The sequence below is a fragment of the Ciona robusta genome, unplaced genomic scaffold, assembly GCF_009617815.1.
Source record: "Ciona robusta unplaced genomic scaffold, ASM961781v2 AP042763.1".
In the NCBI taxonomy this organism is placed as follows: Eukaryota; Metazoa; Chordata; class Ascidiacea; order Phlebobranchia; family Cionidae; genus Ciona; species Ciona robusta.
The window spans coordinates 1-25,491 of NW_028323142.1; the positions used below are offsets into that span (position 1 = coordinate 1).

Here is a 25,491-nt window from a genome sequence, read left to right on the forward strand (position 1 = left end):
CCCCAACCCCCCAATACTTACAACAGCCCCCGTTATACCCAGGACCCCCCAAACCCCAATACTTACAACAGCCCCCGTTCACCCAGGACCCCCCAACCCCCAATACTTACAACAGCCCCCATTATACCCAGGACCCCCAACCCCCAATACTTACAACGGCCCCCGTTATACCAGGACCCCCCAACCCCCAATACTCACAACAGCCCCATTATACCCAGGACCCCCCAAACTCCCAATACTTACAACAGCCCCCGTTATACCTAGGACCCCCCAACCCCCAATACTTAAAACAACCCCCGTTATACCCAGGATCCCCCAACCCCCAATACTAACAAAAGCCCCATTATACCCAGGACCCCCCCAACCCCCACCATCATTGTCAGCAACGAGACTTCACCCATCCAACCATCGTCCGTGTACAACGACGTCGTTCATTCACCAAACATCGATTGTAACTTCGATGTTCGGACAACTTGTTCATGGAGACAAATATATTCCCTGTCTGGGGACTTCCCCCACGCCGTGAATGATAATTTTAACTGGGTGATATCAAACATGGGAAATACCCCCTCAGGGTTTACGGGTCCAAGCCAAGATCATACGTCGGGGCGTAAGTATGAAGTCATCGTGACATCATCATGTATGACATCATCGTATAATTCAGGAGGGCAGTTCGCTTACATTGAGTCATCAAATCCACGACAGGAGCATGACACAGCGATTCTTGAAAGCATGACTTTCACAATTTCCTCGTATTCGTGTTTCAATGTTTGGTATCATATGTACGGGGCAAGTAAGTATTGTGATGTCATGCTTTGTGATGCCATATATTGTGATGTCATGCTTTGTGATGTCATGCTTTGTGATGCCATGCTTTGTGATGTCATACATTGTGATGTTGTACATTGTGATGTCATGCATTGTAATGTCATATATTGTGATGTCATGCTTTGTGATGTCATTCATTGTGATGTCATATATTGTGATGTCATATATTGTGATGTCATACATTGTAATGTCATACATTGTAATGTCATGCTTTGTGATGTCATGCTTTGTGATGCCATACATTGTGATGTCATAAATTGTGATGTCATGCTTTGTGATGTCATTCATTGTGATGTCATACATTGTGATGTTATACATTGTGATGTCATACATTGTGATGTCATATATTGTGATGTCATGCTTTGTGATGTCATGCTTTGTGATGTCATATATTGTGATGTCATGCTTTGTGATGTCATGCTTTGTGATGCCATACATTGTGATGTCATGCTTTGTGATGTCATGCTTTGTGATGTCATTCATTGTGATGTCATTCATTGTGATGTCATGCATTGTGATGTCATACATTGTGATGTTATACATTGTGATGTCATACATTGTAATGTCATATATTGTGATGTCATGCTTTGTGATGTCATGCTTTGTGATGCCATACATTGTGATGTCATGCTTTGTGATGTGATTCAATGTGATGTCATGCATTGTGATGTCATGCTTTGTGATATCCTGCATTGTGATGTTATACATTGTGATGTCATACATTGTAATGTCATATTGTGATGTCATTCATTGTGATGTCATATATTGTGATGTCATTCATTGTGATGTCATACATTGTGATGTTATACATTGTGATGTCATATATTGTGATGTCATAAATTGTGATGTTATACATTGTGATGTTATACATTGTGATGCCATACATTGTGATGTCATGCATTGTGATGTCACAGACACGGGAACGCTTGCTATCTATCGCCTCCCAGTGGTTCGCCCTGTGAAAGATTCTTCGGTGGAAACTCAACCTCAGCTGTTATGGCAACGATCGGGAGATCTTGGTGATAGGTGGCGCCATTTGCAACTCACGATTACGGTAAGCACTGCACTATAGAAATAATATAAATAATAAAATATTACTCCAGGATCCGGGAGATATGAGAATATTAATTCAAGCTGTTCGTGGCAATGGTTGGCGTGGTGATATCGCTATTGATGACATCACAATGGTATCGGGGGAATGTCGTAAGTATGATGTATTGTTTACCATTATGATGTCATAATACCACTACACACAGCTTTGTTCAACTGCACGTTCGATACCGGCACGTGTGGTTGGCTGCAAGACGCAAACGATGATTTTGATTGGCAGCGGACGAACGTGGCGACTCCCACCCTGACGACGGGGCCTTCAACGGATCATACGCATAATAGTGGGTGTTATACATTGTATATATTCAATAGTGGGTGTTATACATTGTATATATTCAATAGTGGGTGTTATACATTGTATATATTCAATAGTGGGTGTTATACATATATATTCAATAGTGGGTGTTATACATTGTATATATTCAATAATGGGTGTTATACATTGTATATATTCAATAGTGGGTGTTATACATTGTATATATTCAATAGTGGGTGTTATACATTGTATATATTCAATAGTGGGTGTTATACATTATATATATTCAATAGTGGGTGTTATACATTGTATATATTCAATAATGGGTGTTATACATTATATATATTCAATAGTGGGTGTTATACATTGTATATATTCAATAGTGGGTGTTATACATTGTATATATTCAATAGTGGGTGTTATACATTGTATATATTCAATAGTGGGTGTTATACATTGTATATATTCAATAGTGGGTGTTATACATTATATATATTCAATAGTGGGTGTTATACATTGTATATATTCAATAGTGGGTGTTATACATTATATATATTCAATAGTGGGTGTTATACATTGTATATATTCAATAGTGGGTGTTATACATTGTATATATTCAATAGTGGGTGTTATACATTGTATATATTCAATAGTGGGTGTTATACATTGTATATATTCAATAGTGGGTGTTATACATTGTATATATTCAATAGTGGGTGTTATACATTATATATATTCAATAGTGGGTGTTATACATTGTATACAACAGACAGCGCCGGTTACTTCATGTTCATTGAAGCGTCGGGTCAACGAGAACGAGGCGACAACGCGAGGTTGGTGAGCCCCGTCGTTGAACCGGGAAATTCTACAAGTATGATGTCTATGTTGTAATACATGTAAATAAGATATCTATCTTGTAAAATATATCAATAATATGTTATCTATGTTGCAGACAAATGCCTAACGTTTTGGTACCACGCTTATGGACGACACATCGGCGCTCTGAACGTTTACAAACGTAACACATACGAGACATCGGGTATCTTGGGCTCCCCCTTGTGGTACCAAGATCAGAATGAGGGCGACGTTTGGATGTTCGGACAAGTTAATATAAGGGATCATTTACCCTACCAGGTGGGGCAATATAAGGGATCATTTACACTACCAGGTGGGGCAATATATGGGATCATTTACACCACCAGGTGGGGCAATATATGGGATCATTTACACTACCAGGTGGGGCAATATATGGGATCATTTACACTACCAGGTGGGGCAATATAAGGGATCATTTACCCTACCAGGTGGGGCAATATAAGGGATCATTTACACTACCAGGTGGGGCAATATATGGGATCATTTACACTACCAGGTGGGGCAATATAAGGGATCATTTACACTACCAGGTGGGGCAATATATGGGATCATTCACACTACCAGGTGGGGCAATATATGGGATCATTTACCCTACCAGGTGGGGCAATATAAGGGATCATTTACACTACCAGGTGGGGCAATATATGGGATCATTTACACTACCAGGTGGGGCAATATAAGGGATCATTTACACCACCAGGTGGGGCAATATAAGGGATCATTTACCCTACCAGGTGGGGCAATATAAGGGATCATTTACACTACCAGGTGGGGCAATATAAGGGATCATTTACACTACCAGGTGGGGCAATATAAGGGATCATTTACACTACCAGGTGGGGCAATATAAGGGATCATTTACACTACCAGGTGGGGCAATATAAGGGATCATTTACACTACCAGGTGGGGCAATATAAGGGATCATTTACACTACCAGGTGGGGCAATATAAGGGATCTTTTACCCTACCAGGTGGGGCAATATAAGGGATCATTTACACCACCAGGTGGGGCAATATATGGGATCATTTACCCTACCAGGTGGGGCAATATAAGGGATCATTTACCCTACCAGGTGGGGCAATATAAGGGATCATTCACACTACCAGGTGGGGCAATATAAGGGATCATTCACACTACCAGGTGGGGCAATATAAGGGATCATTTACACCACCAGGTGGGGCAATATATGGGATCATTTACCCTACCAGGTGGGGCAATATATGGGATCATTTACCCTACCAGGTGGGGCAATATAAGGGATCATTCACACTACCAGGTGGGGCAATATAAGGGATCATTTACACCACCAGGTGGGGCAATATAAGGGATCATTTACACTACCAGGTGGGGCAATATATGGGATCATTTACCCTACCAGGTGGGGCAATATATGGGATCATTTACCCTACCAGGTGGGGCAATATAAGGGATCATTCACACTACCAGGTGGGGCAATATAAGGGATCATTCACACTACCAGGTGGGGCAATATATGGGATCATTTACACTACCAGGTGGGGCAATATATGGGATCATTTACCCTACCAGGTGGGGCAATATAAGCGATCATTTACCCTACCAGGTGGGGCAATATAAGCGATCATTTACACTACCAGGTGGGGCAATATATGGGATCATTTACCCTACCAGGTGGGGCAATATAAGGGATCATTTACACCACCAGGTGGGGCAATATAAGGGATCATTTACACTACCAGGTGGGGCAATATAAGGGATCATTTACACTACCAGGTGGGGCAATATATGGGATCATTTACACTACCAGGTGGGGCAATATATGGGATCATTTACCCTACCAGGTGGGGCAATATAAGGGATCATTCACACTACCAGGTGGGGCAATATAAGGGATCATTTACACTACCAGGTGGGGCAATATAAGGGATCATTTACACTACCAGGTGGGGCAATATATGGGATCATTTACACTACCAGGTGGGGCAATATAAGGGATCATTTACACTACCAGGTGGGGCAATATATGGGATCATTTACCCTACCAGGTGGGGCAATATAAGGGATCATTTACACTACCAGGTGGGGCAATATAAGGGATCATTCACACTACCAGGTGGGGCAATATATGGGATCATTTACACTACCAGGTGGGGCAATATATGGGATCATTTACCCTACCAGGTGGGGCAATATAAGGGATCATTCACACTACCAGGTGGGGCAATATATGGGATCATTTACACTACCAGGTGGGGCAATATATGGGATCATTTACCCTACCAGGTGGGGGAATATAAGCGATCATTTACCCTACCAGGTGGGGCAATATAAGCGATCATTTACACTACCAGGTGGGGCAATATATGGGATCATTTACCCTACCAGGTGGGGCAATATAAGGGATCATTTACACCACCAGGTGGGGCAATATATGGGATCATTTACCCTACCAGGTGGGGCAATATAAGGGATCATTTACCCTACCAGGTGGGGCAATATAAGGGATCATTTACACTACCAGGTGGGGCAATATATGGGATCATTTACACTACCAGGTGGGGCAATATAAGGGATCTTTTACCCTACCAGGTGGGGCAATATAAGGGATCATTTACACTACCAGGTGGGGCAATATAAGGGATCATTTACCCTACCAGGTGGGGCAATATAAGGGATCTTTTACCCTACCAGGTGGGGCAATATAAGGGATCATTTACACTACCAGGTGGGGCAATATATGGGATCATTTACCCTACCAGGTGGGGCAATATATGGGATCATTTACACTACCAGGTGGGGCAATATAAGGGATCATTTACCCTACCAGGTGGGGCAATATAAGGGATCATTTACCCTACCAGGTGGGGCAATATAAGGGATCATTTACCCTACCAGGTGGGGCAATATAAGGGATCATTTACACTACCAGGTGGGGCAATATAAGGGATCATTTACCCTACCAGGTGGGGCAATATATGGGATCATTTACATTACCAGGTGGGGCAATATAAGGGATCATTTACACTACCAGGTGGGGCAATATATGGGATCATTTACACTACCAGGTGGGGCAATATATAGGATCATTTACCCTACCAGGTGGGGCAATATATGGGATCATTTACACTACCAGGTGGGGCAATATAAGGGATCATTTACACTACCAGGTGGAGCAATATATGGGATCATTTACACTACCAGGTGGGGCAATATAAGGGGTCATTTACACCACCAGGTGGGGCAATATAAGGGATCATTTACACCACCAGGTGGGGCAATATAAGGGATCATTTACACCACCAGGTGGGGCAATATATGGGATCATTTACACTACCAGGTGGGGCAATATATGGGATCATTTACACTACCAGGTGGGGCAATATATAGGATCATTTACACTACCAGGTGGGGCAATATAAGGGATCATTTACACTACCAGGTGGGGCAATATAAGGGATCATTTACACTACCAGGTGGGGCAATATATGGGATCATTTACACTACCAGGTGGGGCAATATATGGGATCATTTACCCTACCAGGTGGGGCAATATATGGGATCATTTACACTACCAGGTGGGGCAATATAAGGGATCATTTACCCTACCAGGTGGGGCAATATAAGGGATCATTTACACTACCAGGTGGGGCAATATAAGGGATCATTTACACCACCAGGTGGGGCAATATATGGGATCATTTACCCTACCAGGTGGGGCAATATATGGGATCATTTACACTACCAGGTGGGGCAATATATGGGATCATTTACACTACCAGGTGGGGCAATATATGGGATCATTTACACTACCAGGTGGGGCAATATAAGGGATCATTTACCCTACCAGGTGGGGCAATATAAGGGATCATTTACACTACAGGTGGGGCAATATAAGGGATCATTTACACCACCAGGTGGGGCAATATATGGGATCATTTACCCTACCAGGTGGGGCAATATATGGGATCATTTACACTACCAGGTGGGGCAATATATGGGATCATTTACACTACCAGGTGGGGCAATATATGGGATCATTTACACTACCAGGTGGGCAATATAAGGGATCATTTACCCTACCAGGTGGGGCAATATATGGGATCATTTACACTACCAGGTGGGGCAATATAAGGATCATTTACACTACCAGGTGGGGCAATATAAGGGATCATTTACACCACCAGGTGGGGCAATATAAGGGATCATTTACACTACCAGGTGGGGCAATATAAGGGATCATTTACACTACCAGGTGGGGCAATATAAGGGATCATTTACACTACCAGGTGGGGCAATATAAGGGATCATTTACACTACCAGGTGGGGCAATATAAGGGATCATTTACCCTACCAGGTGGGGCAATATATGGGATCATTTACACTACCAGGTGGGGCAATATAAGGGATCATTTACACTACCAGGTGGGGCAATATAAGGGATCATTTACCCTACCAGGTGGGGCAATATATGGGATCATTTACACTACCAGGTGGGGCAATATATGGGATCATTTACCCTACCAGGTGGGGCAATATAAGGGATCATTTACACTACCAGGTGGGGCAATATATAGGATCATTTACACTACCAGGTGGGGCAATATATGGGATCATTTACACTACCAGGTGGGGCAATATAAGGGATCATTTACACTACCAGGTGGGGCAATATAAGGGATCATTTACACTACCAGGTGGGGCAATATAAGGGATCATTTACACTACCAGGTGGGGCAATATAAGGGATCATTTACACACCAGGTGGGCAATAAGGGATCTTTTATCCTACCAGGTGGGGCAATATAAGGGATCATTTACACTACCAGGTGGGGCAATATAAGGGATCATTTACCCTACCAGGTGGGGCAATATATGGGATCATTTACACTACCAGGTGGGGCAATATATGGGATCATTTACACTACCAGGTGGGGCAATATAAGGGATCATTTACCCTACCAGGTGGGGCAATATAAGGGATCATTTACACTACCAGGTGGGGCAATATAAGGGATCATTTACCCTACCAGGTGGGGCAATATAAGGGATCATTTACACTACCAGGTGGGGCAATATAAGGGATCATTTACACTACCAGGTGGGGCAATATAAGGGATCATTTACACCACCAGGTGGGGCAATATAAGGGATCTTTTATCCTACCAGGTGGGGCAATATAAGGGATCATTTACACTACCAGGTGGGGCAATATAAGGGATCATTTACCCTACCAGGTGGGGCAATATATGGGATCATTTACACTACCAGGTGGGGCAATATAAGGGATCATTTACACTACCAGGTGGGGCAATATAAGGGATCATTTACCCTACCAGGTGGGGCAATATATGGGATCATTTACACCACCAGGTGGGGCAATATAAGGGATCATTTACACTACCAGGTGGGGCAATATAAGGGATCATTTACCCTACCAGGTGGGGCAATATAAGGGATCATTTACACCACCAGGTGGGGCAATATAAGGGATCATTTACCCTACCAGGTGGGGCAATATAAGGGATCATTTACACCACCAGGTGGGGCAATATAAGGGATCATTTACCCTACCAGGTGGGGCAATATAAGGGATCATTTACACTACCAGGTGGGGCAATATAAGGGTTCATTTACACTACCAGGTGGGGCAATATAAGGGATCATTTACACTACCAGGTGGGGCAATATATGGGATCATTTACCCTACCAGGTGGGGCAATATAAGGGATCATTTACCCTACCAGGTGGGGCAATATAAGGGATCATTTACACTACCAGGTGGGGCAATATATGGGATCATTTACCCTACCAGGTGGGGCAATATAAGGGATCATTTACCCTACCAGGTGGGGCAATATATGGGATCATTTACACTACCAGGTGGGGCAATATAAGGGATCATTTACCCTACCAGGTGGGGCAATATAAGGGATCTTTTATCCTACCAGGTGGGGCAATATATGGGATCATTTACACTACCAGGTGGGGCAATATAAGGGATCATTTACACTACCAGGTGGGGCAATATATGGGATCATTTACACTACCAGGTGGGGCAATATAAGGGATCATTTACCCTACCAGGTGGGGCAATATATGGGATCATTTACACTACCAGGTGGGGCAATATATGGGATCATTTACACTACCAGGTGGGGCAATATAAGGGATCATTTACACTACCAGGTGGGGCAATATAAGGGATCATTTACCCTACCAGGTGGGGCAATATAAGGGATCATTTACACTACCAGGTGGGGCAATATAAGGGATCATTTACACTACCAGGTGGGGCAATATATGGGATCATTTACACTACCAGGTGGGGCAATATAAGGGATCATTTACACTACCAGGTGGGGCAATATAAGGGATCATTTACACTACCAGGTGGGGCAATATAAGGGATCATTTACACTACCAGGTGGGGCAATATAAGGGATCATTTACACTACCAGGTGGGGCAATATAAGGGATCATTTACACTACCAGGTGGGGCAATATAAGGGATCATTTACCTACCAGGTGGGGCAATATAAGGGATCATTTACACTACCAGGTGGGGCAATATAAGGGATCATTTACACTACCAGGTGGGGCAATATAAGGGATCATTTACACTACCAGGTGGGGCAATATAAGGGATCATTTACACTACCAGGTGGGGCAATATAAGGGATCATTTACACTACCAGGTGGGGCAATATAAGGGATCATTTACCCTACCAGGTGGGGCAATATAAGGGATCATTTACCTACCAGGTGGGGCAATATAAGGGATCATTTACACTACCAGGTGGGGCAATATAAGGGATCATTTACCCTACCAGGTGGGGCAATATAAGGGATCATTTACCCTACCAGGTGGGGCAATATAAGGGATCATTTACACCACCAGGTGGGGCAATATAAGGGATCATTTACACTACCAGGTGGGGCAATATAAGGGATCATTTACACTACCAGGTGGGGCAATATAAGGGATCATTTACCTACCAGGTGGGGCAATATAAGGGATCATTTACACTACCAGGTGGGGCAATATAAGGGATCATTTACACTACCAGGTGGGGCAATATAAGGGATCATTTACACTACCAGGTGGGGCAATATAAGGGATCATTTACACTACCAGGTGGGGCAATATAAGGGATCATTTACACTACCAGGTGGGGCAATATAAGGGATCATTTACACTACCAGGTGGGGCAATATAAGGGATCATTTACACTACCAGGTGGGGCAATATAAGGGATCATTTACACTACCAGGTGGGGCAATATATGGGATCATTTACACCACCAGGTGGGGCAATATATGGGATCATTTACCCTACCAGGTGGGGCAATATAAGGGATCATTTACACTACCAGGTGGGGCAATATAAGGGATCATTTACCCTACCAGGTGGGGCAATATAAGGGATCATTTACCCTACCAGGTGGGGCAATATATTATTAATAGTATATAATAGCATAGATATCATATTATAGATAGATAATAACATAGATATCATATTATTGGTAGATAATAATCCAAGGAGTGCGCGGGTTCTCGTATTGGAGTGACATCGCCATTGATGATGTCACAATAGCTGATGGGGTATGTGACCCTTGTTGCAGTGTTGCCAGGTTTAAATGCGGAAATCGATTTTGTGTGAATATCTCCCAACACTGCGATGGTGTTGATGATTGCGGGGACGGGACCGATGAAGATTTTTGTGGAGGTTGGTGTTTGTGATGTCATAACCATGGTGTTTATGATGTCATAATAGGTTGCGGACGAACCCATTATACTCCTCGAACGAGTCCATTGTTTGGTCATCGAACTCAAATAATGATCCCATCTGTGATTCCCCCACCTGTCAGCGCCCATAGAGGAGTTAACGGGACGGTGGGTTGTGATGTCATACATCATGATGTCATACATCGTGATGTCATACATTGTAATGTCATACATCGTGATGTCATACATTGTAATGTCATACATTGTAATGTCATACATTGTAATGTCATACATTGTAATGTCATACATTGTAATGTCATACATTGTGATGTAACAGATTGACCGCGTCAATTACCGCGGACAGCGACTCGGGGTGATGACTCAGCAGGAAATCGATCGAATCCCGATTCCGGAACTTCACGATGATTTATTACCCCAACCCAACACGGGGGTTCGTTCGGAGGATGCGAGGATGGGTGGGGGTAAGGTGGAGGTCATCAGGGTGCGAAGGGGGGTGAGGGGGAAGAAGGGAGGGAGAGAACATGAGAAGAAGGGATTGAGGGAAGCCGAAAAAATTCCTGGGTGGAAATTTAATCGGATCATGAGAACCTTGGGGTATTACCCCCCTCATGAGGAGGAAAAGTGAGAAAGAGTGGGAGGAAAGAGGAGAATATTTGTTAATGTTGTTTCTATGTAGGAGGGGACTGTTGGAAAGAATTAAAAGAAGAGTTACTTTAAAAATAACACACGGAAACGAAACAAGACCTCATAGTTGGCCGTGGCAGGTAATTGTGATGTCATAATGAATATATTTGTTTTAATTGTTACATCACAGGCAGCATATTATGTTGTGGATAATAGTGCTGAAGAAAAGTCGCACTGGTTTTGCGGGGGGACTTTGATTGACAGGTTTTGGGTGGTTACGGCTGCACACTGCCCACAACTGTAAGTCTGAATACCTTTGGTTGATTATTACAAAGTTGAATTACTTAACCCACACCCCCACAGCGGTGACGAACACGTCGTCGTTCTCGGCGAACACAATATTTATCATCGAGAAGGCACTGAACAAATACTCAAAGTTGACGCAATTTACGCAAACAAGAAATATTCGACGTCGGTTGATTTAGTCGGAGATATCGCATTGATCAAGTTGAGGTGGGGTACGGGGGTTACATGGGGTATAGGGGGTTACATGGGGTACGGGGGTTACATGGGGTACGGGGGTTACATGGGGTATAGGGGGTTACATGGGGTATAGGGGGTTACATGGGGTATGGGAGGTTACATGGGGTATAGAGGGTTGCATGGGGTATAGAGGGTTACGTGGGGTGTGGGGGCTACATGGGGTATAGGGGGTTACATGGGGTATAGGGGGTTACATGGGGTATAGGGGGTTACATGGGGTATGGGAGGTTACATGGGGTATAGAAGGTTACATGAGGTATAGGGGGTTACATGGGGTATAGGGGGTTACATGGGGTATAGAGGGTTACATGGGGTATAGAGGGTTACATGGGGTATGGGGGGTTACATGGGGTATTGGGGGGTTACATGGGGTATAGGAGGCTACATGGGGTATGGGCGTTACATGGGGTATGGGGGTTACATGGGGTATAGAGGGTTACATGGGGTATGGGAGGTTACATGGGGTATAGAGGGTTACATGGGGTATAGAGGGTTACGTGGGGTGTGGGGGCTACATGGGGTATAGGGGGTTACATGGGGTATAGGGGGTTACATGGGGTATGGGAGGTTACATGGGGTATAGAGGGTTACATGGGGTATAGAGGGTTACATGGGGTATAGGGGGTTACATGGAGTATAGGGGGTTACATGGGGTATAGGGGGTTACATGGGGTATGGAAGGTTACATGGGGTATGGGGGGTTACATGGGGTATAGGGGGGTTACATGGGGTATGGGCGTTACATGGGGTATAGGGGGTTACATGGGGTATAGAGGGTTACATGGGGTATAGGGGTTACATGGGGTATTGGGGGGTTACATGGGGTATGGGCGTTACATGGAGTATAGGGGGTTATGTGGGGTGTGGGGAGTTACGTGGGGTGTGGGGGCTACATGGGGTATAGGGGGTACATGGGGTGTGGGGGTTACGTGGGGTGTGGGGGCTACATGGGGTATAGGGGTTATGTGGGGTGTGGGGAGTTACGTGGGGTGTGGGGGCTACATGGGGTATAGGGGGTACATGGGGTGTGGGGGTTACATGGGGTATGGGGGTTACATTGGGTATGGGGGGCTACATGGGGTATGGGGGTTATGTGGGGTATGGGGGGTTACATGGGGTATGGGAGGTACATGGGGTATAGGGGGGCTACATGGGGTATAGGGGGTTATGTGGGGTGTGGGGAGTTACGTGGGGTGTGGGGGCTACATGGGGTATAGGGGGTACATGGGGTGTGGGGGTTACGTGGGGTGTGGGGGCTACATGGGGTATAGGGGTTGCATGGGGTATATGGGGTTTAACGAATATTTTTCGGCAGGTTTCCCGCTCGAGACACTAAATGGGTTCAACCTGCTTGTTTGTTACATCATAATGAAGAACGGTTTGATGCAGGATATGTTTGTGCGACCACTGGGTGGGGTAGGACCAACCCTGATGGTGAGCATAGATATCATATATAAACATAGACATCATATATAAACATCATGTTAACAGTTGACGGAATAGAAGATTCGTTACGGCAAGCTGAAGTTCCGATAATTGATCATTCCACCTGTCAATCAAACTATTGGTCGGATTACAATATTCACGCTTCGATGGTTTGTGCGGGAGCTGCGGGTTCCAATTCATGCAAGGTGTGATGCCATAATGGATGTGATGTCATAATGGGTGTGATGTCATAATCGGTGTGATTATTCACAGGGTGATTCTGGAGGGCCACTTGTTTGTTTGAAGAATAATTCGTATTATTTGGTTGGAATTACAAGTTGGGGCGACGTGAAATGTAAACGTGACATCCCAGGCGTTTACACGCGACTACAAAGCTATTCAAGATGGTTGGGCAACATAATGAATCAAGACCAATGTTAAAACATCAAATATTTCAACAAATTATTATTTATTTTCAAATTATATCAAAACCTCATGTGACGCTCGAATAATTATGTGATGTCATTATTGAATTTGATTGTTATCATAACTGTATTGTAGTGATTGTGACGTCACTATCCGTTGATGAATTAGGATTATGACGTCATACGAGTGTTGATAAATGCCACGTGACTTAGATTTTCTGAGTTGGTTTAAGTTCAGGGGTGTAGCGTTATTATGTATAGGCCACAACCGCAAGTTTAGTTCCGAAATAACCCCCTTCCAGTATAAAACATAACCAGCGACATCTATCGGATATTGTTTAGTGTAACTTTTACCGCTCCGTGGCAGTAGTGAGTATAGACACCAAACATAAGTTTAAATATAAACGAACTGATAAGTGAATGTCTACAAGGTTTAAATTAATTGTTTTTTTTAAGTTGTTTTGTCAAAATCAACGAAACATGAATGTTGTTTCTATGTTGGTGACTCTTTTGTCTGTTCTTTGGTTCTAGAATTGAAAAGTTTAAATCATTCGAGTTTAGTTGAGACGCAAGCTTAGATATAAAACGTACAATGTAATACTACACTTAATTTTAAATAGGTTTACAAGGAAAAGTGAAAATTGTTCCAAATAAATTTATAAATTTGAATAAATCCTAAATTTGTGGCGAATGTTTTAAAATGACAACTTCAGGAGAAGGCTTTGGATCAGTAACGATGTGGGGGTTTTCCCCTGCTATTGACCTTCAAGAAGGTGATTATGACATCATAATGTGCATTTATTAACGCGCTGTGACAAAGTGGTGAGTGCTCAACTCTGGACCGGACGAAATGGGCTCCAGGCTCGATGCTGCTACCATTGTTGGCGTATGTGTCCTTGAGCAAGACACTTAACAACAATTGCTCCAACCCAGTGGTCACTAATGGGTTGTCCAAATTATCAGCCACACAAAAACAATCACCCACAAAGTTACATACGTGGTAACTCGTAAGCGGGCATGAGGTGTATGAAACAGAACACCTGTGTTATAACGACTGTTGTTGCCCCGCCATGCGAGGATAAATAAGTTACATACGTGGTAACTTGTAAGCGGGAACGAGGTGAATGAAACAGAACATTTGTGTTATAATGAGTAATGACTGTCGTTGCCCGACCATGCGAGAATAAATAAGTTACATACGTGGTAACTTGTAAGCGGGCACGAGGTGTATGAAACAGAACACCTGTGTTATAACAACTGTCGTTGCCCGACCATGCGAGAATAAATAAGTTACATACGTGGTAACTTGTAAGCGGGCACGAGGTGAATAAAACAGAACACCCGTGCTATAACGACGTTTCCCTCATATTTATTCATTATATAATACATGACTTGTGACATCACAGATGTGCGAGGTTGTTTGCCAACAAACGAGGAGGGGATCGAAGTAATGAACATCCTCTTGATTGGAAGCGGAGATTGCCGTCATATCTTAAAGACAATGGCGCAGAGGAGACGACATAAGAAACGAAAGATTCACGTAAGTATCATGTCATAATATTTGTAACTTGATTAATTTTTTAACTTTAGATTTACGTCGTTGAGAACAACCTTGAACTGCTTGGCCGACATTTGTTGTTGTTGACGCTTGCGTTGGAACCTAGCGATAAAGTTGGATTGCAAGGTATATGATTATTATGATTTCTATGGTTACCATGATACTTTATTCAAGCCGAGAGTATTTGGTTACTTTTAATATATGTTACCCCATATTAATAATAAATAAATATGAATTACAGAGAAAGTTGATTTATTTTCCGAACTTTATGGAAATGCATTAATTCGCCAACAAAGCGCGCAATATTTGCAAGAAAAAGCGAATTTGTTTATTGAGATGATAACAGACCTAGATTACTTTGATGAAAGAATGCCGACAATTGATCTTTCACAACTAAAAGTGGGTTTGTGATGTCATAATCATACCGAACCAAGTAATAATAAGCCTTTATTTCAAGTATAAAGAACGGGATTATCTGGAAGGTATCTTCAAGTTCTGGCGGGAACCAAACCCAAAATATTTTAACATTTCAAGTTTATGGGATAACAGGCTACGACAATATCTTGGGGTTCGTTACGACGCAAGAAAGGGGGTGTTCGATTGGGATCTATCAATGAAACTTCATGAACTTGGGGTGAGTTTTGTGTTTTCGTGTTTACCCCAACATTGTATATTACCCCAACATTGTATATTACCCCAATTTTAGGCGAAAGTTGTCACAAAAAACGAATATTTTCGATGGAGGGAAAACGGCGTCGCGTTTGAAACTCGGGAGGGGATTTACGATCGCCCGAATAATTCTATGGCTTGCGGGATTTTGTTGAAGAGGGTAAGGTTATATATTACGTACAGTGGATAGAAATAACATTTCCTTTCATTAGAGGGACGGTGAGCGCGTCCCGTGTCGAGGTTATTGGGGCGACATGATCACTGGACCGTACGTGGCATTCGGCCTCGATGCTGAAGATAAAAGTTTGTTTAAAACTGCCAACGGGAAACCAACAAAGGTATCATAGATATCATATATACTAACATAGATAATAGATATCATATATACCATCATAGATATCATATATACTAACATAGACGTTATATATACCAAACATAGATATCATATGTAAATACAGATATCATATTTATTAAAAAAGATATCATATATATATTAACACAGATATCATATATATATTAACACAGATATCATATATATATTAACACAGATATCATATATATATTAACACAGATATCATATATATATTAACACAGATATCATATATATTAACACAGATATCATATATACTAACATAGATATCATATATGTTAACACAGTTATCATATATACTAACATAGATATCATATATACTAACATAGATATCATATACAGACAGTCGAAGACATCACCCTACACAACTTAACGTTGTTGTTTCACGAGCTGTCGAGCGGGCAACAGAGCATTAAGAATGATGTCGTTGCAATCGTTGAACCAGAACGACGGGATTCTGAAAGTGAAGTGACGCATGAACGAACATCACACCGAGAGTTTTACGGTTCGTTGATTATCATCTTACCCCACGTAATCCACCTTACCCCATCGAATCCATCTTACCCCACATAATCCATCTTACCCCACATAATCCACCTTACCCCACGTAATCCATCTTACCCCACATAATCCATCTTACCCCACGTAATCCATCTTACCCCACATAATCCATCTTTCCCCACGTAATCCATCTTACCCCACATAATCCATCTTACCCCACTAATCCACCTTACCCCATCGAATCCATCTTACCCCACATAATCCATCTTACCCCATCGAATCCATCTTACCCCACTAATCCACCTTACCCCATCGAATCCATCTTACCCCACATAATCCATCTTACCCCATCGAATCCATCTTACCCCACATAATCCACCTTACCCCATCGAATCCATCTTACCCCACATAATCCATCTTACCCCACATAATCCATCTTTCCCCACGTAATCCATCTTACCCCACATAATCCATCTTACCCCACGTAATCCATCTTACCCCACATAATCCATCTTTCCCCACGTAATCCATCTTACCCCACATAATCCATCTTACCCCACATAATCCATCTTACCCCACATAATCCACCTTACCCCACGTAATCCATCTTACCCCACATAATCCATCTTACCCCACATAATCCATCTTACCCCATCGAATCCATCTTACCCCACATAATCCACCTTACCCCACATAATCCATCTTTCCCCACGTAATCCATCTTACCCCACATAATCCATCTTACCCCACATAATCCATCTTACCCCACATAATCCATCTTACCCCACATAATCCACCTTACCCCACGTAATCCATCTTACCCCACATAATCCATCTTACCCCACATAATCCATCTTTCCCCACGTAATCCATCTTACCCCACATAATCCATCTTACCCCACTAATCCACCTTACCCCATCGAATCCATCTTACCCCACATAATCCATCTTACCCCATCGAATCCATCTTACCCCACATAATCCACCTTACCCCACATAATCCATCTTTCCCCACGTAATCCATCTTACCCCACATAATCCATCTTTCCCCACGTAATCCATCTTACCCCACATAATCCATCTTACCCCACATAATCCATCTTACCCCATCGAATCCATCTTACCCCACATAATCCATCTTACCCCATCGAATCCATCTTACCCCACATAATCCATCTTACCCCACATAATCCATCTTACCCCACGTAATCCATCTTACCCCACATAATCCATCTTACCCCACATAATCCATCTTACCCCACCTAATCCATCTTTCCCCACGTAATCCATCTTACCCCACGTAATCCATCTTACCCCACGTAATCCATCTTACCCCATCGAATCCACCTTACCCCACATAATCCATCTTACCCCATCGAATCCATCTTACCCCACATAATCCATCTTACCCCACATAATCCATCTTACCCCACGTAATCCATCTTTCCCCACGTAATCCATCTTACCCCACATAATCCATCTTACCCCATCGAATCCATCTTACCCCACATAATCCATCTTACCCCACTAATCCACCTTACCCCATCGAATCCATCTTACCCCACATAATCCATCTTACCCCACGTAATCCACCTTACCCCACGTAATCCATCTTACCCCATCGAATCCATCTTACCCCACATAATCCATCTTACCCCACATAATCCATCTTACCCCACATAATCCATCTTACCCCACATAATCCATCTTACCCCACATAATCCATCTTACCCCACATAATCCATCTTACCCCACATAATCCATCTTACCCCACATAATCCATCTTACCCCACATAATCCATCTTACCCCACGTAATCCACCTTACCCCACGTAATCCATCTTACCCCATCGAATCCATCTTACCCCACATAATCCATCTTACCCCACGTAATCTATCTTACCCCACATAATCCATCTCACCCCACATAATCCACCTTACCCCACGTAATCCACCTTACCCCATCGAATCCATCTTACCCCATCGAATCCATCTTACCCCACATAATCCACCTTACCCCACATAATCCATCTCACCCCACTAATCCATCTTACCCCACTAATCCATCTTACCCCACGTAATCCACCTTACCCCACATAATCCATCTCACCCCACTAATCCATCTTACCCCACGTAATCCATCTTACCCCACGTAATCCATCTTACCCCACATAATCCACCTTACCCCACATAATCCATCTCACCCCACTAATCCACCTTACCCTATCGAATCCATCTTACCCCACATAATCCACCTTACCCCACTAATCCACCTTACCCCATCGAATCCATCTTACCCCACATAATCCATCTTACCCCACTAATCCATCTTACCCCGCAGCGCCGATTCCCTGCGAAGAAGTTTGTGTTCACTTTCTTCCATTAAATTTTGTGAACGAATTGCCGCGTAAGTCGAAATTCAAGAATTTGTTCAACGCTGCATTTGTATCAGCGAGGTTAGTATTGTGATGTCATCATTATGATGTCATCATTATATAACTATTACACAGCATGGTTCATCTCTTGGTTCCGTCGTTGAAAGATATTTTTGCCGAACATTCGAGATTAAACATTGAGCTCGTCAAGTAAGTACCAACCACACGATGGCGTTGTTGTACACTAGATGGCGATGTTGTGACGATTTTTCCGCAGGTTTATACTCGATCTCGACAAAACACAAGTTGACGGATTCTCGAACCGAATATTAACAATGGCTGGTGATGTTGGATTTCAACCAAGTTTGGACCAATCAGAAGCTCTCGTTTCAAACTGTTTCGCTAAGTTTAACAAAGCATAAACCTCACTGTGATGTCATAATGGTGCTACCATATATTTTCATATAACCCACCGAGTATTTTTATAAACACCTCGTTAACAGGTACTTATTTTGTCACAAATATTTTAAGCAGTTGTTTTCTACATAAAGTGGCGCGTTGCAGCAAACGTCGGTTTTATGTAAATTCTGTAACTTGTAATAGTTCGAATGAATAAATTGGTAAATATTATTTCGGGTTTATATTTTTAAAACCAACTTGAAAATGAGTATGATGTCATAATGTTTCTTGTTTTTATTTCATATATTGTGACACAATTATTAAATACGACACTTATATACATATTGAACTAAATTAGATTTGTTTTGCAATAATTCAAGGTTTAATATTATTGACTGCAACGCACATGAAGTCGTCGTAACTTATTTGTGCGTTCCCGCGCATCTGAGCGTCACGCTGCTTGAATTGGCCCGTCAACGACTGAATCAACACCGAACAATTTATAAAATCTTCAAAAGTTAATTGTTGTCGATTGTAAACGTCATACTTCCACATTGCTGTTCGTGTGAATTGTGATGTCACATTGAAACCCATTCTAGTGAAAGCTGGTAAAACGTAATGTTATATAAGATATCCATTGTACCATCATTCCTTATACCTGTATGTAGCTCGTTTTCACTGATGTAGCCGGACCGATCCTGGTCGTACGCCATGAATACTTGTCGCCACTGGTTGATGAATCCCCATAAGGAACTAAATTCATGGATGTCGATCGTGCCAGAGTAATTCCGATCAAACATGGCTGAAAGTACTTGTTTTAGTTTTAGTAATGTTGTGGAAGATGCTTACAAATCATCTGGTAACATGTCTCCAGTTTGAACCTGGACCAGTCGTTATTAGTCAACGCTTGTTGTAATTCCCCGGCAGATATGTGACCACTTCTGTCGGCGTCTACAGAATGGAACCAAGCCACCACAGTTGGATCAAGTTGGGGAGCGCCGTAACCTGGCTGTAAAACGTGAGTCTAATTATGTATACATAGTTATACATGATGTAAATACCTGTTGACCATAAAACGCCATGTATTTCGGGTTTTTGGTTTTAAAATTAACTGTTAAAATAATAAAAACGATTTTGATTTCCAAAACAAATAAACTTAAATTTTGTCAAACTCGCAGCCAAAGAGTGTTGCCGAAACATTTATTAAAAAATACCCGTGATCGACAAATCAGGTTTCTATGGCCAAATCCACAAATGTGTGTCCGCCGTCTGGTATATTCCCCATTCGCAACATTATTTACTTCCATAAACCAAAGACTCGCAACGGATATTATTTACTTACATAAACCAAAGACTCGCAACGGATATTATTTACTTACATAAACCAAAGACTCGCAACGGATATTATTTACTTACATAAACCAAAGACTCGCAACGGATATTATTTACTTACATAAACCAAAGTCTCGCAACGGATATTATTTACTTACATAAACCAAAGACTCGCAACGGATATTATTTACTTACAAAATCGCCGTTATATCTTTACAACGCATGTGGATGGCGGTTGGTTTCATATGCTTTGGTATAACCGCCTTAATATTCGCCATTGGTATAACGATGGACATTCAATCAACTGTTGATGTCGCAAATGATGATGATATTCATGGATGACGTCACTTGTGTGGAATGTCATCGGCGTGACGTCATTCAACCGATTCCAAGGTAGTTTGGAATGTCTGTATAATTTAGTTGAATTTTCAAAATCAAATCGTAAATATTTGTTTTTGGACAAACAGGTTTAACTTACGATGGGCTAGTTGAGCGAGAAATGTTTTTCGTGGAAACGCCTCAAGGAATAAATTGTTGTATTTGTTAAAAGCTGCTGGAGCTATTTGGCATACGGTATACGCAAAGCAACTAAGAAGGGTCATTTATTATTGCTGATAATTAATATATTAAAAGTTTTAGGGTTAGAGCCCTCGTGACTATAATGAATAAAATGTTTTTAACCGTCGCATTGCTTCTAATCTTGAATCAATCTATAAACGCGAATGTGGTTTGCCCGAATACTGAAGTTCTCACAGTTGGGTACGTAAGTGTTAATGTTATATCTATTGTTTGCGCGCCAACTTTAAACTACCTGACTAACAACGTGGTTTTATAGATGTGCCAAGGTACCTGGGGAGTTGTGCGGTGTGGTTGCTGTTTGTAGAAGCGATTTGGTTTGTACCGACCATACATGCCGATGTGAGTATTTCGACTTTTCTTTTAATTATATTGTTTCAATTAAATATAGCTTAAGATGAGTTATTTTATACTGGGTTTAGCAGCCACGCTTTTGTTTGACACTTTTTACTCAAGTAGGTTTTACCCGTAACGTGTTTTAATGACCATTGTTTTGCTGCTAATTCCATTCTCTTCATTGTTTTTAATTAATGCTCACAATACTGCCTTAGTTTTATTGCTTATATTACATTTACATGGAAAATGCACTAAGTAGTTACTGACTTAAAATAGCTGGCCATAGTAGATCCAGCAGATTATTTGAAGGTAGGTAATAAACATCGCACTATGCTGAGAAGTAGTTACACAATTTTCACTAGGAGGCAATAACAAATTTGTTTTTCTATTCTGTGGGGAGCTGTTTGTTTTACGTTTTTTTACATATTGGACTCAACCCCCAACCCCTATACTAAAACCCAAAACTTGTGCCAATCACACAAAAAACACATGAAAATGTTCTATTGTGTGTATGTAGACCCGGTAAGAACAAACCGAAAGTTTGAAGATTGAATGCCAGCCCTTTGCACCAGAGCCAATAACGTTGGTGTTCAGTGATTTGTTTTACGCTTATTAACCCTTTGTGGTTTTTTCTTTAATTTTAGTTTTAAATATTTTCAGCCCTAAGCGGAAATTGTGTACCTACTTCTTCGCATAATTCTATGTATATTTATGTTCTGTAAGGCATTATGTGTATAGGGATGGAATAATCAAGGCTTAATATTTATGTTTGCAGATCGTGAAGGGTTTAATGCAACAGCAGGCATCGATATCCGATATCTAGAAACACCAGGTTTTACAAGCTCTTACCAAAATAATCGGGATTACTATTGGAGCATTAGCGCCCCCTATGGTCGGGAGGTTGTTTTCACAATCGTTGAAGGGGACAGTGAAAGTTGCTGCGATTATTTAAAGGTAACATTACATGGGCTTACCTTTAAGCTGCCGTATATTATCATACACTGGGGTTCATAGGCGGATCTAGGATTATTTTGATGGGGGTTAGGGTTAACCTTGTGTTGATAGGTAAGCGATGTAACCTTGTGTTGATGGGTAAGCGATGTAACCTTGTGTTGATGGGTAAGCGATGTAACCTTGTGTTGATGGGTAAGCGATGTAACCTTGTGTTGATAGGTAAGCGATGTAACCTTGTGTTGATAGGTAAGCGATGTAACCTTGTGTTGATAGGTAAGCGATGTAACCTTGTGTTGATGGGTAACCTTGTGTTGATAGGTAAGCGATGGAGCAGTTTTATTGGAACATGTTAGCGGGAGAGTTAGCAACAAAACTTTTATTTCAACCAATGGAACAATTAATCTACATTTCCATTCGGATGGTTCGGGTGTTAAGACGGGATATCGGTCAACTTATAAGATCGGTAAGTACAGTATTATATGTAGTGTATTACAAACAAACCTTATATGATATGTAGTGTATTACAAACAAACTTTATATGATATGTAGTGTATTACAAACAAACCTTATATGATATGTAGTGTATTACAAACAAACCTTATATGATATGTAGTGTATTACAAACAAACCTTATATGATATGTAGTGTATTACAAACAAACCTTATATGATATGTAGTGTATTACAAACAAACCTTATATGATATGTAGTGTATTACAAACAAACTTTATATGATATGTAGTGTATTACAAACAAACCTTATATGATATGTAGTGTATTATAAACAAACCTTATATGATATGTAGTGTATTACAAACAAACCTTATATTATATGTAGTGTATTACAAACAAACCTTATATGATATGTAGTGTATTACAAACAAACCTTATATTATATGTAGTGTATTACAAACAAACCTTATATGATATGTGGTGTATTACAAACAAACCTTATATGATATGTAGTGTATTATAAACAAACCTTATATGATATGTAGTGTATTACAAACAAACCTTATATGATATGTAGTGTATTACAAACAAACCTTATATGATATGTAGTGTATTACAAACAAACCTTATATTATATGTAGTGTATTACAAACAAACCTTATATGATATGTAGTGTATTACAAACAAACCTTATATGATATGTAGTGTATTACAAACAACCTTATATGATATGTAGTGTATTACAAACAAACCTTATATGATATGTAGTGTATTACAAACAAACCTTATATGATATGTAGTGTATTACAAACAAACCTTATATGATATGTAGTGTATTACAAACAAACCTTATATGATATGTAGTGTATTACAAACAAACCTTATATGATATGTAGTGTATTACAAACAAACCTTATATTTTACAGCTAGCTGTTCACGTACCCTCGCAGTTGGCCGAACTCCACAAACTCTATCATCACCCGGTTATCCTGGAAGTTACATCAATAGCTTGGATTGTGTCATCACTTTAATCACGAACATTGGAAGCCAAATTGAAATTACGTTTCACGACGTTCAAACAGAACCGTGTTGTGATTATGTGGAGGTTAATATGATCTTTATGCTTTAATAATATGATCTTTATGTTTAATAATATGATCTTTATGTTTTATAAATATGATCTTTTTGTTTGTTATATGATCTTTATGTTTGTTATATGATCTTTATGTTTAATAATATGATCTTTATGTTTTTAAATATGATCTTTATATTTAATATTATGGTCTTTATGTTTGTTATATGATTTTTATGTTTGTTATATGATCTTTATGTTTGTTATATGGTCTTTATGTTTGTTATATGATCTTTATGTTTGTTATATGATCTTTATGAATGAATGAAAGAATGAATGAATGAATGTAACTTACTTTATCCTCGCGTGGCCGGAAAACGACAGTCGTTATCACACGGGTTTAACACCTCGTGCCAGCTTACGAGTTACCATGTGTGTTACTTTGTGGGTGGTTATTTTTTGGGGAATTTTTTCATTTTTTTATGTATGCCTGATAATTTGGACAACCCATTAGTGGCCACTGGGTTGGAGCAATTGTCGTTAAGTGTCTTGCCCAAGGACACATACGCCCACAATGGTAGCAGCGACGAGCCTTGAACCCATTACCTAATGGTTACAGGCAGGCGCGCTAACCACTACGCCACGGCGCCGGACAAATGTTTAATAATATGATTTTTATGTTTGTTTTATGATCTTTATGTGAATGAATGAATGTAACTTATTTTTTCCTTGTGTGGCCGGAAAACGACAGTCGTTATAACACGGGTGTTAATACACCTCGTGCCAGCTGCCAAGTTACCAAGTATGTTACTTTGTGGGTAATTTTTTTTTTGTGTTTTTTTTTAAATTTTATGTATGGCAGTAAATTTTTACAACCCATTAGTGACCACTGGGTTGGAGCAATTGTCATTAAGTGTCTTGCCCAAAGACACATACGCCCACAATGGTAGCAACAACCAGCCTTGAACTCATTACCACTGGGTTCAAGGCAGTGGCGCAACCAACTTTGCTACGGTGTCGGAAGCACAGTCGGGGCTGGTAGGCGTAAAACGCGAATCAACACGCTACTCGGTTGATGTTTTTT

At 41.2% G+C, this 25,491-nt stretch overlaps 4 protein-coding genes across 4 annotated transcripts in view; 3 read left to right on the top strand and 1 right to left on the bottom strand.

Annotated features, from left to right (window-relative positions):
* Positions 1-42: 42 nt before the first annotated feature.
* LOC149722733 (enteropeptidase-like) lies at positions 43-14,028 on the top strand (the record flags this gene model as incomplete). Its single annotated transcript, XM_089893699.1, has 17 exons — positions 43-253; positions 354-610; positions 665-793; positions 1,743-1,882; positions 1,932-2,031; positions 2,085-2,219; positions 2,964-3,065; positions 3,147-3,328; positions 10,579-10,777; positions 10,826-10,944; positions 11,114-11,418; positions 11,474-11,561; positions 11,612-11,721; positions 11,785-11,934; positions 13,280-13,398; positions 13,456-13,595; positions 13,663-14,028. Coding segments are annotated over 17 exons (2,654 nt in total), but the record flags the coding sequence as incomplete, so codon positions are not given.
* Positions 14,029-14,191: 163 nt separating this feature from the next.
* LOC149722734 (dynein axonemal assembly factor 3-like) lies at positions 14,192-19,916 on the top strand. Its single transcript, XM_089893701.1, has 11 exons — positions 14,192-14,587; positions 15,221-15,354; positions 15,405-15,498; positions 15,614-15,771; positions 15,830-16,006; positions 16,079-16,201; positions 16,254-16,379; positions 16,754-16,916; positions 19,253-19,367; positions 19,422-19,496; positions 19,564-19,916. Exons 1-11 carry the CDS (start codon positions 14,515-14,517, stop codon positions 19,706-19,708), a joined length of 1,383 nt encoding a protein of 460 aa, XP_089749827.1. The 5' UTR covers positions 14,192-14,514; the 3' UTR covers positions 19,709-19,916.
* Positions 19,917-19,964: 48 nt separating this feature from the next.
* Positions 19,965-20,906, bottom strand: LOC149722735 (peflin-like). Its single transcript, XM_089893702.1, has 4 exons — positions 20,747-20,906; positions 20,535-20,694; positions 20,344-20,487; positions 19,965-20,290 (listed from the first exon to the last, which is right to left on the bottom strand). Exons 1-4 carry the CDS (start codon positions 20,765-20,767, stop codon positions 20,061-20,063), a joined length of 555 nt encoding a protein of 184 aa, XP_089749828.1. The 5' UTR covers positions 20,768-20,906; the 3' UTR covers positions 19,965-20,060.
* A 710-nt stretch (positions 20,907-21,616) lies between these two features.
* The window catches only part of LOC149722736 (cubilin-like), a 47,315-nt gene continuing 43,440 nt past the window's right edge, over positions 21,617-25,491 (top strand). Inside the window, exons 1-5 of the mRNA XM_089893700.1 lie at positions 21,617-21,776; positions 21,853-21,935; positions 22,705-22,883; positions 23,202-23,346; positions 24,262-24,440. Of these exons, the coding sequence (XP_089749826.1) occupies positions 21,679-21,776; positions 21,853-21,935; positions 22,705-22,883; positions 23,202-23,346; positions 24,262-24,440 (684 nt within the window). The 5' untranslated portion in view covers positions 21,617-21,678. The remainder of the gene's footprint in view (positions 21,777-21,852; positions 21,936-22,704; positions 22,884-23,201; positions 23,347-24,261; positions 24,441-25,491) is intronic.